We start from the raw sequence: 16,785 nt of genomic DNA on the forward strand, positions 1-16,785 counted from the left end.
AGGAAAGCAAGATTTTCACCAAGATAGATCTAAAAAATCAGACAACCGTGGTTGTAAAATAAACACTTGAGTTAATAATGTAAAATTGTTCTTAGAGCAAACTTTGGATCAAACTGAGGATTTTGCTTGCTCTAATACAGTAATTTTCTTTCAATTAAACTTTTCCTATCTTCATTTACACTTCTTTGCTGCAGTTCCGATGGTTACAGTTCTTCTACAGGTTTCCCTTCTTAAGTTCATAAGTTCATAAGGTTGGAAAGGACCTATAAGATCATCTAGTCCAACCATCCTCCTATCACTATCTCTACCCAACTACTAAATTAAGTCCTTTAGCACCTCATCTAAACGCTTCTTGAACAGCGCTAGGGATGGTGCCTCAACCACCTCCCTAGGCAGGCCATTCCAGTGCCTGACCACTCTTTCAGAAAAGAAATGCTTCCTCAGGTCTAATCTAAATCTTCCCCGGCGCAACTTGTGGCCATTCCCTCTCATCCTGTCATTACTTATCAGGGAGAAGAGACCTACCCCCTCCGCACCACAACCCCCCTTCAGGAAGTGGTAGAGTGCAATAAGGTCTCCTCTGAGCCTCCCACCACTCTATAGGGTTCAGTGCCATGCCCAGTTTATTTCATGTAAGCATTACTCTTTAAAAAAAGGAATGGTAAGACAGACCTTATTGCACATTTTCAGATGGGAAAAAAATATATATTGAAAAAGAAAAGGCAATAGGAGATATTTGAATGGCAATGGCTCCCTATTTTACTGGGGTCTCCAAAGTAGACCTACAACCACCTGCTACTGAGAAAAAATGCAGCCAGCATGCCCCTAAAGGATCTTAATTTTTCTTGAAGTTAGATTACTCTACTGCATTTTATATTCTAGTGTCACCACACTGCATTCCAATTTCATGGAACCCACAGCAATAATGATCTTTCCCTCCATCCAGCAAGTTTGCTCTCTGGGTCCTAGCTCTTGGCTCCATTTCCACCTCACTGTAAAATGGCACAGATCACCAAGACAATCTAGAAGTCTTTGCTCTCTGTCATGTTTGTACAGATGGAGGCTGGCTGGCAAACACAAGGGCACTGGCTTTTCAGCCCTGCCCCCACCTTTTGCTCTTTTGCTCCCTCCCAGCTCCAAGCAGAAAGGTAGATGAGGACCAGTTTTGTCTTGCACTAGGAGGTTACAGTTCAGACTCTTCACTAAAAAATATAGATGATTTCCTCTGATAACCTGCCCTATTTTTCTGCCAACACCTACAGTGTTTTAATATTTTTTCACAATTTTTGCAAACTAGCATGACTGTAAATAATAGCTGCAGGAATGTATTAATTCTCATAAGGGACGAAGAGAGAACTGGTTCTGATTTTCCTTTTATACAATGCCTTTCCCAATAAAGGCAATGGATTTTCTTCTGTCTCTTTACTCACAATCTTTTGGTAGGTTATAAGTGGAGGTGGGAAGACTAATCCACACTCTTCTCTATCTATATTTAAACACCAATCAATACGAGAATGGATGGAAAGTGAGAAACCATGCTGAGTAAGCTCATCTGGAGTTACTATGACTCTCCTCATGTTAAAAAAAAAAATCTACCTTAAGATTAGCTTTTCACAATCTTTTCATGTTATGTTTCACATACAGAGAATATTTCTTCAATTTTCTTATTCCCTCTCTAAATCATTATTTCCTAGGTCCAAGTAACCACTCTACTGAAAATAAATACATATTTTTTAAAAAATTTATTTTTTAACAGGACTCTGTGAGTGTGGATAGTATTACTAATAAACACCTTATTTCATTTGTAAAAGTGATTTCTGACATTGGTTCAACCAGCCCACAGTGCTAGAAAAATGGTTGTTCTAAACTGCATACTAAATTCCATAGTAATTTTGATGTCTGTGGCTAATTCCTGCTGGTTAGATGCTATTAAAAATCACTCTATTCCGTATTAAAGTAATTGAGCTTAAGGGATGTTTATTCATAATTTAAACCAGCTAATAATAGACAAGTAGTAGGGAAAGAAACTGATATTCTCTATTTCCATAAATTAATAACATTGTGATTATAAGTCCATGCTTCAAAAAATTAGAAGCCAGACCTTTTAAGGCCAGATTTTGCACTTTCACATATTTGCATTTAAAAGGTAATACAGACTTGTAAATGTTATTCAAGATGTCAGGTCACTAAAATGGTTTTTGGAATATCCTGGCAAGGTCTTCCTTAGGGTTACATACATAAGGGAATATGAATGATAATTCTTGTGATGAAATAATTACAGTGGAGGCTCTCATAGAATTTCAAATACCTGAAAGTATAACTTTTCCACCATATACCATACTAGTGGTAAATTTTCAATATTTAATAATGACATTAAAATAGTTTTTAAAGGATCACTTCATTAATACTGACTGGTTTATTTAAGCATCACAAACAGCTAACGCTCCATTTTAATGCACAACATGAACTATACTATTAATGGAAAATATTGAACAAGAGTACACAATAATTTATACAAATTACTGATTTCTGAGTTGTAATAATAAATGTATTCCTCCTTACATATTTCTAATTAATACAGTTCCAACATAACTAGATAGGCAATTACTAATTACAAATAAGGGCTTTAGCGACTCAAGATTTTTGTCTAAACACCAAGAAAACTTAATAATATTAACAAATATTTCAAGAGAAGGATAGGCAGATAGATTTCTTTAAAAGGTAAACTATATATTATCCTACTGTGCGTATACACTAATAAACACAAAAGAGAAGTCAAAGATGTCTTACTGTACTGCAAAGAGGAAAAAATGGGATTTGTAACCATCCCACTTTTTCTTGATTATTCTGTACCACTAGAAAAAAAGATCATACATCACTGCTTATCAAGTCTGAGCAAATAGGGTGGAAGAAATCATAATAAATCATAAATAATCATAAATATAAACGGCTGTGGTGGAAAATAAATTTAAATCAAAGAAAGCAGCAGAGGGCATACACTTTTCTATTTCAAACATTTTTATTTTTTCAGCTAAGAAAGCAAAGAAATAAAATTTTTAAGATTTTTGGTTAGATTTCTTTTTCTGAAAAATTTTCAGTCAAAGAGGGCTACATGCTTTGAGGATCAAAAACAGAAAGAGTCTTCCTTGAAATACATTTGAACTAACTTAGGACAGCAACAACAACATACAACTCTGAACATCTGCACTTTACACCAGCTACCCCAGTAGACCTGTGTGAAAATGTACTTATAATCTATCTGTTCCTCAGGAGCCCTGAAGGGTCAGAGCTGAGATCAAAACAGGTAAACACAAACCACCATTTTATTTTTTTATTCTGGGGGCATTTTTTGTTTGTTTGTTTATTTGTTTGTTTGTTGTTTTGTTTTGTTTTTAATGTTCCTTTGCTTTAATTTCCTATGCGGTGTATGATTCCAAGAACAGAATGAAATACTGCATTGCTTTCTACACATCTATAAAATGGTATAGGTTTGACTAATTCAAAAATACCACAAGAAATATATATTTTTCTCCTCTGGGAGAAGGGCAGAGAAACGAAGACTGAAATGCAATGATGTGACTGTTCAATATTCGAAGAAAAATCAGTTTCAAGAGGATGAATGTCTAGTTTCTGAGGGAAAAGATGATTATATGGGAAAAAAATAAAAGAAGAAAAAGGAAGGAAAAAATAGAACACACATCTTACTAAGAAAATGTAACTAAGAGGTATCCAGAGTTAAAGGCAATACACCAAAACATCAAGGAGTAGAGTAGGATGGTGAACTGCAAAAATATTCACATTTCTCGTAAGTATAATAAAGAAATCTTTAGAAACTGAAGAGGCAAAATTGGAATCTTCTTAACCAGAAATGTCTTTCAAATTTTTAAAAAACATGTAAATGGTTTCAAAAAAAGCAACACTAAAAATAAATGTGTGAAGAAACCAGGCTCCACAGTATAATGTCTCAGTAGAGGAACAATGTAGAACTGTTGGAGTGAGTCCATAGGAATGTCCCAAAGATAATCAGGGGCCTGAAGCACCTCTCCTATAAAGAAAGGTTGAGGGAGTTAGGTTTGCTCAGTCTGGAGAAGGCTCTGGGGAGACCTCATTCTGGTCCTCCAGGACCTCAAGGGAGCTTACAACAGGAGGGAGATCAACTTTTTACACAATCTGATAGTGATAGGTCACAGCGGAAATGAATGTCTTTAAACTAAAAGAGAAGAGATTTAGGTTAGATGTTAGGAAGAAATTTTTTATTCAGTGGGCAGTGAGGCCCTGGCAGAGGCTGCCCAGAGAATCTGTGGGTGCCCCATCCTCAGAGATATTCAAGGCCAGGGTAGATGGGCCTCAGGCAGCCTGAGCTGGTGGGGGTAGCCCTGCCCACAGCAGAGGGTTGGCACAAGATAATCTTTAAGATCCCTTCCAGCCTAAGCCATTCTATGATTCTATGTGCTGTTCATCAAAAGACATCAAGACTTCTCTACTGAACAAGGACTGGTACTTGACGTATGTCGGGCTCTACAGATTTGTTGCCAATAAGGATGAAAACACCTACTTCAAAGAATTTTCCCTGTTTCTTTAAGCTGTTTGGAGAAAATGACAGTTTACAGTAAATGAAGTTCACCTTTCAATCATAACATGTTACTCCATCAGAGTTCTTCCCATCAAATGTATCTGTGGGAGACAAAAGCTCTTGCAGGCTGTTCTGCTGTACATTCCCTGGTGACTAACAAAAAGATGAGTACTGTGGAGTCTAGGAAGGTGAGGGCATAAGATGTGATTTCCTATACTGGGAAAAGTGCTGTGGAAGAGGAGCAAGAGTCCCACATTCAGATAACTCTTGTGCATTGAAACAGATAAAATGCCAAATATTTCTTCAGAGTTGTAAGCACATATGTGAAAATATAACTCTAAAATGTACTTGGGTGTATATATTCCCCAAATTTGAACCTATATTGGCAATGATAATGAATAAAACACAGGAAACTGCAATAAAGACAGATAAAAGGAGGGGAGTGACAACACAGAAAATGAAAATCCATGAGAAAAAATGCATGCTCCTGCAGCAACACCGATTGATTTTTCTAACAGTGATAACAGCTAATGGAATAGAGTGCAATGTGTTGAGAAAGCTCAACTTCAGGCACTAAAGTTATAAATAGTGAATATGAGGTAAGCCACTGTTACATATACTAAAAATATTAACATCCATCTCCTGGAAGAGATCCATGGGGAAACTGAAAAACAGTCAACTTCTATTTCAGTTATTGCTAGCTTATATATTTATAGTTTAAAATTTACTCTAGTAGTAGTATTTGTCATTTCTACAACTGCTCTGGAGAAAGATAAAGCCACGATTCAATTGGTGAATTCCCATATCTCATATTCAAAATTTACGGGTAAGGATCTATTTCTGTCTTTGAATGTGCAGAAATAATTTTTCTGTCAAAAACAACAAAAAAATAAATGTTTTTCTTGATTTTCACTTCAGTTTCAAGCCTTCATTTCCTTTGATCCATTAATTATTCCAAAGTGGTTTTCTAGAATAATACCAAGTGAACTCAATTACTACATATATTTAAAAAACAATACTTTGTAATTACTATAGGATTGCATAGTTCTTTTCAAAAGTAAAAGCTGCATTAAAAAAATCATTAAGATTGTTATGATGTTTTATTTCATGCCCTCATATATTTATATCAATATTAGCCCGTCTCTATTTATACTTTAATATTAAATCTTTTTTTCGTGCATAAAATACATAGAAATAAATGGCTATTACTGAATGACTAAATCTAAATGTCTAAAGCGTTTGTCACATTGCATGTGTCCATTAATATTTGATAAGAAGCTGCCTACCTATCTTACCATTTCAGCAGGTAACAGGATGAAATGTTTAAGGTACGGAAGAGATACAGTAAGCATGCCAGACTAAATGCCTTACAGACATGACTAACTTCTGTTTCATACAAGTGGAAATCTGGTGTGATTCAACTTGAGAATTCATGGAGAGTGTTAACACTTACATAAATTAATAGAACTGGAAAAAAAAAACAAAGAAAGGTAAGCTCCTGTATCTGTACTTTATTTCAAGATAATCAGAAAGTAGGTGTTTTCAGTTCAAAGATATCTTTCAGAGCTTGTGCTATTTCTGACGTATTTTTCATCCTTGGAGCTGATTTAAGACATTTTCTTTGAATTTGGTAGCTCAAGACTTTGGAATGAAGTTGCAATAACTGTTTAAAGTTCCTGTATCCTTGACTTCTTCATGTTAATTCAGATTCTAGTTCCTTTTTAAATGGTACAGTAAAAGCATTTCTAAATGTCACTCATACTCCAAAGTGTTCTCAGTTTAACCTTTTAAAAGCACACCAAATTATAGTCTGAGGTTCCTTAGAAAAAAGGAATAACCAAAGCTTTTCTCTTAACCTGTTCTTAAGTTAATTGATTTTTAACCTAGGATTTTCTCACATTTTTTCCAATCCAGATTCATTTTTACGGTCACAGCCAAGTTATAATCCTGTAAAAAGTACTATAACACTAACAGAAGAATATTCAAGAACCACTATATTGTTCATATAACTTGCCGGAATCTGTTATAATTCAGAACAATTTCCTCACACATATCTCGTTCATTTCATTAACAATAAAGATACAGCAAGGATTCAGATACAGACTTTAGAGGAATGTTAAATGCTAAGAACAAAATTCTTCCTCTTGTTGCATTTGCAATGTAGGGTAAAAATAAAATTAAAACACAAAACACAACTTACTTCCAGTATGATCAGCACATAGACACCTACTAAGATGATGGATGCAACTGTTACTTGTGCTTCTATATTTGCATGAAGGTACTGATGCTTCATGGAGAGAGGAACACTTCTGGGTTCCTGCAGGAATGCTTGAATGTTTAGGAAGATGGCACCTCTGGGGAAAAGAAAAGAAGTTTTGTTTTCTTCTTGAGTGAAAATGCCTTCATTTTATAATTAATATCTATAAATACATGTGCTTTTTTTATTATTATATTTTTACAAACGTGAAAGACTTGTCAAATATTTTTTATCTATCCCTCCAGTTATCTTAGTTTCAAAAATAACTCAAATTTGGAAGTACATTTAAAAAGAAGGGGAGGGGTCACACTTCCCAGCCCCTTTGAAGCAGTGAGTGATAGATTATTTCAAAAATGGTATGTTATTATTTTACCATCAAGTCTGTGTAAACTACTACTTCAATGGTCATATCCCAGTCTCTTAGCCAACCTGTTTGATATCTGAAAGGTTCTAGTTGTGATGATTTGCTGATTTCTTCTTGAACTCAAGGGTAGAGACCAGTTGTATACCACCTGCAAAAGAATCAGATATAGTAATATTACCAAATGTTACTTAAGGTGGTAAATCTCTATTCTGGCTTTTATACCTCTTTTATTCTATTTCCTTTACAGTTTGGAGAACTTATTATGGAGAACACATGCACCAATCTATATTCATAACACTTTATTAGCTATATAAGCAGCCCTCATGTTGTAACAAACTTATCCATTAAATATATCCATTATATTCATTAAAGCCAGAGACACTCCAGGATGTTCTCCACCAAACACTGGAAGCATTTAGGGCAGCTAGGCTCCTTATATAAGTGCCACAGCTAGGTGACACAACACCTGGCTGTGGTGGGTATTTCTACATTTCAAAAGGCATGAATTTCAGGGAGCAATTCCAAGCCTCCAAACAAATTTGTACGGTGTCTCCGGTGCTTGCATAGCTCTCTTTGACCTGCCACACAAACTGCATAGCACTTAGTCCTAGTGTCCTCCAGGCTCTGTGTGGAGCCCCGTGGCCCAGGGTATTTTTTCTTAAGTGCAAACATCTTGAGCTGTGAGGGAAGGAATTTAAGACTAGCAGAGTCATGCTTTTACAGTATGATGTTAAGATGCTCTTTCTTGCCTTAGTATGTTTAAGGAAGACCTGCTAAGAGAGCATTACAATATTGCATAAGGGAAAGCAGTCAAAGGTGGTGAGGTGTCCATCATCCTTCCACAGGCATCAGTCCCTGTAGCAACACCTCAGGGAGACTGACTCCCAGAGGAGACAATATGGTTCACTTCCAAATGCTGCCTGGGAATAAAACTAACAGGCGTGAGATACAGATGATGAGAGCCCCAATAGCAAGATCCTTTCTCAAGACATCATGAAGAGCACATGCTTGAGCAAACAGAATTCTTTTCTGATCCTCCAAGAATAAAAAGATAAATTAAATTAAATAAACATTTTTCTGAAACTTAACCCAATAAAATAATACCCTGATATGTGGCAAGTTTACTCAAAAACTGTCCTTAAGTGTAGATACATGGATATTTCCTTTTCAAAAAAGAAACATAAAGAAACTTGAATTCAGTTAATTGTAGCCTAAATTCGGAGTCCATCCAGATCCTATGTACTAAAATTTGGAGAAAAAAGAAAACAACATAGCCAACTTGGAACATCTAACACAGATGAATGCCTGAAAAGTGTGCCAGCAGGGGAGGTTATTCTGATTAGTTTAATCTGGTCATCCCAGGACTTCACTGGAGTGCCAGCTGGAGGTGGTATTCTGCAGCAGTTCTAAGGCTCCATGGGGATCATGGCCAGCAGCATGGGTTAAAGAAGCCTCCATATCAACAGACTGGGAAATTTAAGAGAGCAATTGCCATTATGGTTTTGTTCAGCACACTGACGTAGTGAGACTAATCTTTTGCTGTAAACTGTGAGATTGGGCATAAATGGGAATACTGCTGACATCCCCCTCAATATAGAATGAGAGGCAACCTTTATATGCCAATGCTACTTATTAAATGATGAAGCTGTTCTCCATTTTTAATGCATGAATTTTCAAGGGACAGAAGTTTTACAGAATTTTGATAAATATTGAAAGCCAGAGGAATTCTTATGAACACATAGGAAAATGTAACTTCAATCTTATTGTAATAATTTTTCTAACGCTGACGCCAACACTAGTTTTACCACAGGGAAAAGCACAAGCAACTCAAACACAGTGATGAAACAAAGGATTTAACACATCTCAGAAAAACTGAAGGAAAATATAAAGGCCATCACCTGCTGTTGGCGTCTCCTCCTTGATCCAGGTTCTTCAGTCTGGCTGACTTGTACTACAATGTACTCTTGTGTTTGTTCATCAGCTACATCTGCTACAAATGGACCTCCCAGTTCTAACTTCAACAGAGCAGAGTCATGGAAATCTGTCAAATTCATAGCTGTCAATAAACTTGTTAAGGTGTAAATTTCCACTAAAAGTGAGTGTAAGATATTCTAATTCCAGTACATGCAAAATACTTCATGAACTACAAAAGGAAGAAAACAGATGTTTACCTCTTCACCAAGTAGCACAGTTATGGCATGGTTTCCTAAGGAAACAGAACTTCAAGAATAACAACAAATCCTTTTCTCCTCTCCTAGCAAATCTTGAGATCAATCAGAGAGCCTAAGAAGTAAGGCTATTTAAGTGCTTGTGTAGAAGAAAGTCTGCATTATTAACTGGGCCATTTAAACATACCTGAAATTGTAATGGGGGAAAATGTGCAAGCTGTAATCATGTGGAAAATTAAATCAGAATCAATTCTCTATTCATGATGCAGAATTTGGGTTTTTGATCAAAATGTAAGTCGTAAGTTTTCTAACATCTAAAAATACACAATCAAGCTTCTCTGAGAATACTAATTGTTTCTTTCTCTTTCAGCTCCTTTTCTATTTTTTCTTTCTTTCAATCTTGAGCATCTAGCATGAGATGTGGTCAAACTACATTCCTAGATTAATATACTTAAGAAATCAGCCAACCAAGAGAGACAAACATATCAGAAGCCTGGTTCAGCTAGTCTCAGAAAATCTAGGGCTGTTTAAACTCAGTGTTGCTAGGAGTCCACTTTTGACATGGTTAAGAAAGAAGCATCCCTGTGGGCTTGCAGAAGAAGGAAACTTAGTGATAGGACAAGGGGGAATTACTTTAAACTAAAAGAGGGCAGATTTAGATTAGATGTTAGGAGGAAATTCTTTACTCAGAGGGCAATGAAGCTCTGCCACAGGCTGCCCAGAGAAGCTGCATGAGCCCTATCCTTTGAGGTACTCAAGGCCAGGTTGGATGGGGCACTGGGCAGCCGGAGCTGGAGGGCAGCAGCCCTGCCCACAGCACGGGGTTGGGACTGACTGGGCTTTAAGTTCTGTTCTAAACCAAACCATTCTGTTTCTATGAACTAGTGACAGGTGAGGAGCTAGAACTTCATGAATTAATACAAATGCAAGCCATCAACACCATAATTCACACATCGTTCATTAAGAATGAATATACATGTATAAACACAAACATCTGTGTGCTTAAAGAAATTGCGCAGGAAGCCATAAAAAAATTAACTCCAGAAGCAACAAATTAGGAGACCAGCTCCAGTTAAGAGAATTTACATGCCAGGTCTTAGCATGTATAAATTAGTACAGTTCTCTTTCCTGTCTGAAGGCTTTAAGTGTGAAATGGCACCATAGTTTTTTGGTGTTTTAAGACATAATATAACTCTCCACAGGAACTATATATATTTCTTTAACTTGAGACATTAATTACACCTTCTACAAGTCTGCTGACCTAAAATTATTAACCCATTGTTTTAGGACATTTTTTGACTGTCTGATTTTTATTAGAAATGTAGCCAATAATTAATATCCCAAAAAGCTTCCGTAACTATAGACACTATAGTTATGGAAGCTCCTTTTAAGCAATACTTTTCAAATAAATCTTGTAATAACTCAGATGTCACATTCAGGAGCTATTATAAAGGATGTTTAAAATTGAAGGGGGAAAAAATGGAACCTTATTATCAAGAAGAATGGTTCTTACCTTATTTTCCTATGAATAGAGGCATACTCAAGAAGTGTTTTCCACTCCTTCAGAGCATTTGTAAAATCATCAGAAAGGTCCCTAGCAAAAAAGGCTCTCCTTTGATTTCAAGTGGAGCTGAACACCATAATAGCTGCCATAATTCCACTGTTATACTGCAGCAGATCACAGCCTTTATGAAAGGTAGACTCAGGCTAAATTAGGAGAAAACTTCAGCTATACCTAGAAAAAACAAAATTTTTACCAGCCTGTTTTCTCAGTCTGCTCCTCAGCATATTTTGTCTTATCTTGGTTTTATATTTTGCTCAAATTAGCAGAATGTGGCCTCTTTTCCAGTTTCACCATTCAGGTATAACTTCAACTTCTATCTACTATCTTTTTACTTCTAACATCCCCTTTAACTCTGAAATTTAACCATGATATGTGTTTTGTTTTTCTCATTTCTGAACATTTGTGAAACTCCAATATGTGCCTTTAAAGCAAGAAATCTTCCTGACAAAATTTAAAGCTGGAACTGTTATTTTTATTTCACTTTGGCTAAGCTGCCTCATCTTTATGTAGTTCCATTCTTGAAATTATATTACTGTTGTGAATTATCCTGTCAAGGGATTTGGGGTTGCATACACTTTGTGCATGGGTTCTCTGTAATTACATCTGGCAGCAAACTAGGTCCGTCACTCAACACTGAACCATGAGCTGTATTTTCTTCTCCTAGAAGGTATTAAAGAGCACATAAGAGTGACCTCACGTAATTTTACTTTTTTGTAGCTGACATAAACAGTAAGATGGAATGGGATACAGTGGCTAAATATTTATATTGTTATTCATCCACAATTTTCTGTTTCTGTACCATGGACATCTGTTTCTGTGTTGATTGCTTTGATTTGTTTTAAATCAGTGAAAAAAGGGAAATGGAATTCATTGTCTTATTTCACACCATCACATTAGAAGTGCCAGCTCACCATGAACTATATAAAGAGAGCCTGGAATGACTAACTCAGGTAGCTAGAATGATTCACACCCTAAGACTGCAACCAGCTCTCTCTCCAGACATTTATGCATTATGTACAGAACCTACTGAAAAGCCATGATTGACAGGTAATCTCTATTTGCATGCTGACTTTCTGATTTACTTAACATCTGGTTGTATCACCTAGTCTGCCTACAGTAAAATGTACCTTGAGATTATTACATGTAATGATTTTCTTTCATCTAGCTTCCCATATGCATATTGCTACTGATCCTGATTTATGACCAGGCTGCTCGTACTAGTTTCTTAAGTTTTTCACATTTAAAAAAAAAAAACATTTTTTCCTGGTCTTTAGAATCTATTTTTACAAATTGTTCTTAACTAGGGTTAACTCTACATCACTCTGAAATTTTGTCTTTCGATCATCTCTTCAAATTATATGAAGTAGAAAATCACATTCTTCTCTAACTCTTGGCTTCCCTATTTGAAGAATTCACTATAACTATTCCATTTTACTCTACTTTGAATCCATCCTTTCTATCTGTGTTCCATCAGTTTTAGAAGTTTCACTAGTTTTCTCAACCATGCCTTCATATTCTGCTTCTTTGCCTGCCAATGAACATGGTCTTCGTCTTCATTCATCTACTTAGAAGCTTGAACACTGCCTGCAGACAAAAATGCCTAGTTTATTTCCAACAACAAACAATTTTTGAACATTTTCTTCAAGGAAAAAGTGACTGAAAATTGCCTAAAAGTAAAGGGCTAAAGCAACGACAAAATAAATTTGAAGAGGAAAAATTACCAGAGATCTGAGAAGTTTGTTGTTTTTTGTTTTATCTCAGTCATTGATATTGCCTGGGAGAAAAGCCCATTTTTTAAGTTCTCCCTGGTAGCTGAAAAGCTTTCAACACTCCAAGTATATTCTTTTCCTCATAGCCATTCTTTCTACCTCAGGCTCAGGGAGCAGAAAAGGTGATTTTCAGTGTCACTAATGGTCATGGCACGATTACAAGTTTTTCTAGTGACCTTTTCTTGCTCTGTGATTAAAACATTTGCACCCGTCATTCAAACTCATTCTACCTCAGCAAGGAATTTGATAAGGTCAGCATATTTTATGCCTTCTCTGTCAAAAGTCTCCCCTATCAATTTCCATACACATTTTTTTTTCTGAATGGTTCCACTGAATCTAACTAAAATAAGAATTCTAGCCTATTACGTAAATTTCAATATATTATTTCTGCTAAGATACATTTTCTGCTTTCTGATATTTTAAGCTTGGCTAGGGTACGATGAATTATCTCTACTGAGAGGGGAAGTAAACCAGTGAAAACAGCCACCAACTAGTCAATATGACTCTGTTTTTTTAGGATGACAAAAGATCTGTTCAGTCACGATGTGAGATGATGTATTTTCCCTAAGTTCTGTTTTGTGGTGATAGTACTCAAAGAGAAAGCAAGTAAGAAACTCTTTGCAGTAGGTGCTGCACAAATACATAACTTGCAGAATATCAATCCTCACTCCAAAGAACTAAAATGAAGAGATATCAAACACATAAAGGAATCAATCAGATCAGGACTGAAAGGATTTAAAATGTATTTATTTTTTATAAATGTAGAATTCTTGACCAGACACAGAAAGAATTCAAAATCCACTTCATAGTTATTATTAGTTTTCAGGTCCACAAGAAGTACATTCTGAGAATCAATCTGAAAAAGGAAAACAAAATTCCTGTACCTAGACTGCCATAACTTTCCCTCACCTATGGCAGTAACTGACACAAGTACAGAGGTTATTGAGAGGGAAGCAAACAAGACTAACTGAAACACCCATCAGAGATGGACAGAGATGGCACGAGACCCATTGACCCAGAGCTGCCAGTGGAATATGTAACCTTTTCTTGTAAAAAGCCAATATTTAAACCAATGAAAATGCAGAAATAGCAAAAAATGCATCAGGTGCAGTGAAAGAAAAAAAGATACTCTATTAGGGAGATAGACATTTTTTAAATGATAATAAATGAACGTACACTTGATTGTATAATTCCTCAACCCCATTATTTCTGAATTTTGTAAAGCCTAGTTTGATTCTAAAGGTTGCTGCACATTTCTGTTCCCACTGTCTGTTCCCTATTGCTTGAGAAAGATTTAAAATGTTGCATAGATCAGGGCAATTTTTTTTTTAGAAATGAAGAAACAAACAAGATCCTTTAAGTATTTGAGAACATTCTTCAAGATAGAAAGCTTTTGTGGTTAATGGCTAAGTGCAAGGAATAATTATCATTCTTTCTGTGATTAACCAGCTAATGGAGTGAAGTTACTTGAAAGTTTGAATGGCCGAGGAGTTACAGAAAATTGACACTAACCTAGGAAACGCTGGAATTTTTCAGACTCCCTCTCTTCCATTTTTATAACCCACTTTCCAAAGGCGAATCATCTTATTAATCATTGATGCTTCCTTTTTAACATAAGGCCTTTCAGTAAAAGGTCTGAAAATGCTTCACAGATTTACACTAACATGGGTATTGAATCTTGCTTCTTACAGAAACATATCCTTCAAGTTCGCTTTATAATCAAACTTTCTTCTGTCAGGTATTAAAGATTTGATTGTTTGAATTTAAAAGCAAAAAGAAATCCTAAGTCTTGTCAATAAGTAACATTATTACATTACCACTACTTTGAAAAATTATACTAAATCTACTTTGTTTGGCTCTTGTGTCAATAGGGAAATTAGTGTTAAAAAACATCTTATGCACTCAGAAAGCTTCTACTAATTCACAGGAGGAAAGCTTCAGTTTCCAGAAACTACAGCCAGTACAGTTCAGTGCTACATGCCTGCTTTGAATCCCTGGGGATAGATAAAGCAAAGGGAGATGGAAATGAGAGTCTAAAAAATACACAAAAATTAGCGGGAAGAAATCAACTGCAGTAAATTCAAGCAATAAATGAAAGTACAGAAACTTCAAATAGGAGCTGCAGAAAACGGGAAAGTGGTAAAGAGACACCACATTAGAAGTAGCAGCCAAAGACAGAAAGACCCACCTCCAAACAAGTCTGACATCTCATATGCATGACAGAAAAAAAAAATCCACAAGTATCTAAGTGCCACCAGAATGATAAAGTCCAGTGGGGACAACTCCATTTGATTTAAAAAAAATATTCCTTCCTATGTTTTAATATTTTTCAGAAATTTCACAGAAACACGGAATTGTTGGGGTTGGAAGGGACCTCCAGAGATCATCGAGTCCAACCCCCTGCCAAAGCAGCTCCCTAGCCCAGGTTGCACAAGTAGGCGTCCAGGCAGGTCTGGAACATCTCCAGACAAGGAGACTCCACCACCTCTCTGTGCAGCTGTGCCAGTGCTCCATCACTGCATCTATGCCTCAGTTTGTGGCCATTTCCCCTCGTCCTATGACCACACACTGCTGAGAAAGAGTCCAGCCTCATCCCTTTGCCTCCCGCTTCTTAGGTATTTATAGATATGGATCAGATCCCCTGAGTCTTCTTTTTTCCAGGCTGAACAGACCCAGATCTCTCAGTCTTTCCTCATAAGGGAGGTGTTCCATATCCTTTATCATCTTTGTAGCCCTTCACTGGACTCTTTCTAGGAGATCCCTGTCTTCCTTGTACCAAGGAACCCAGAACTAAACATAGTACTCCAGGTGAGCCCTCACCAGGACAGAGTAGAGGGGCAGGATCACTTCTCTTGACCTTCTGGCCATGCTCTTTTTAATGCAACCCCAGGATCCCATTGGCCTTCTTGGCCATCAGGGCACACTGATGGCTCATGGCCAACCTGTCGTCCACTTGGACAACCAGGTCTCTCTCCTCAGAGCTGCTCTCCAGCAGGTCAACCCACAACCTGTACTGGCGCATGCAGTTATTCCTCCCTAGGTGCAAGACTACACTTGCTCTTGTTAAACCTCATCTGGTTCCTATCTGCCCAACTATCCAGCCTGTCCAGGTCTCACTGAATGGTAGTGTCAGCCATTCCTCCCAGCTTTGTATCATCAGCAAACTTGCTGAGGGTGGACTCTATCCCCTCATCAAGGTAACTGATGAAGATGTTGAACAGGACCAGACCCAGCACTGACCCCTGAGGAACACTGCTAAGTACAGGCCTGCAACTGGACTTCACACCACTGGCCATAGCCCTTTCTAGTGTATGCAGACATATTCATGAGAGTGAACATACTGAATACACAATTCATTTTCCAGCATGAGCTTTGCTGGAAATGCATAGAAATGAGATGAAGGATTTTTAAAAATAAATAAAACAACTAAATGATTCTTAGTAACTTTTCAACACTTTTCAGCTGCTCTTGAGATATGAGCAAGAAGCAGAGAGTATTCATTAGCATAATTTAGTATCACATGAGCTAAGACACTTCTCCACCCAAAGCATACTCACATACAACCTCTAAGGGCTCTGTGACAAGGACTATTGCAGCACACCTGTCTGCCTACCATTAAATTCTTGTAGACATTCAGAGTAGCTCTTAACGTCCGCTGAGAATACTGCAGTCTGTCAGCCAGCATAAATCACACCTCCAACATTGCTGAGTGAATGGTTAGCATTATCCAAGCCTAGCCAGAAGGTTTTTCACCATGTAAAAAAGTGACACAAACATGTGAGTTTATGTCTGCATAAGCAAAGACTGGTAGCAATGGTGAGATGACACTTAATACTGCTCACATCTTTTCCAAACATCATTTAGAAACAATTTTTTATCCTTCATCCTTCTGCTTGAATTTTCCCACCACCTTGAAAATGAAGCATGACTTTTCTGGATCACTTGTTTGCTTATCATGTATATTTTCCCAGCTCAGGGAATAGGAAATGCAAGGACACAACATCTAGTTTTCAACACACATGACATAAAGAAGCTTCAGCTCCAGGTATGTCAGATAATAGAAAGAATGCTATATTCTGTCTGACAGCTA

General features: G+C 36.8%; 1 protein-coding gene across 1 annotated transcript in view; it reads right to left on the reverse strand.

Moving 5' to 3' along the window:
- OCA2 (OCA2 melanosomal transmembrane protein) overlaps positions 1-16,785 on the reverse strand; it is a 170,568-nt gene that overhangs the window by 123,160 nt on the left and 30,623 nt on the right. The window contains 3 exon segments of the mRNA XM_065741233.1: positions 6,774-6,927; positions 7,260-7,342; positions 9,093-9,250. Of these exon segments, the coding sequence (XP_065597305.1) occupies positions 6,774-6,927; positions 7,260-7,342; positions 9,093-9,250 (395 nt within the window).

The sequence above is a fragment of the Cyrtonyx montezumae genome, unplaced genomic scaffold (genome assembly GCF_038088225.1).
Source record: "Cyrtonyx montezumae isolate F1298 unplaced genomic scaffold, pur_monq_1.0 scaffold_3, whole genome shotgun sequence".
NCBI lineage: Eukaryota > Metazoa > Chordata > Aves > Galliformes > Odontophoridae > Cyrtonyx > Cyrtonyx montezumae.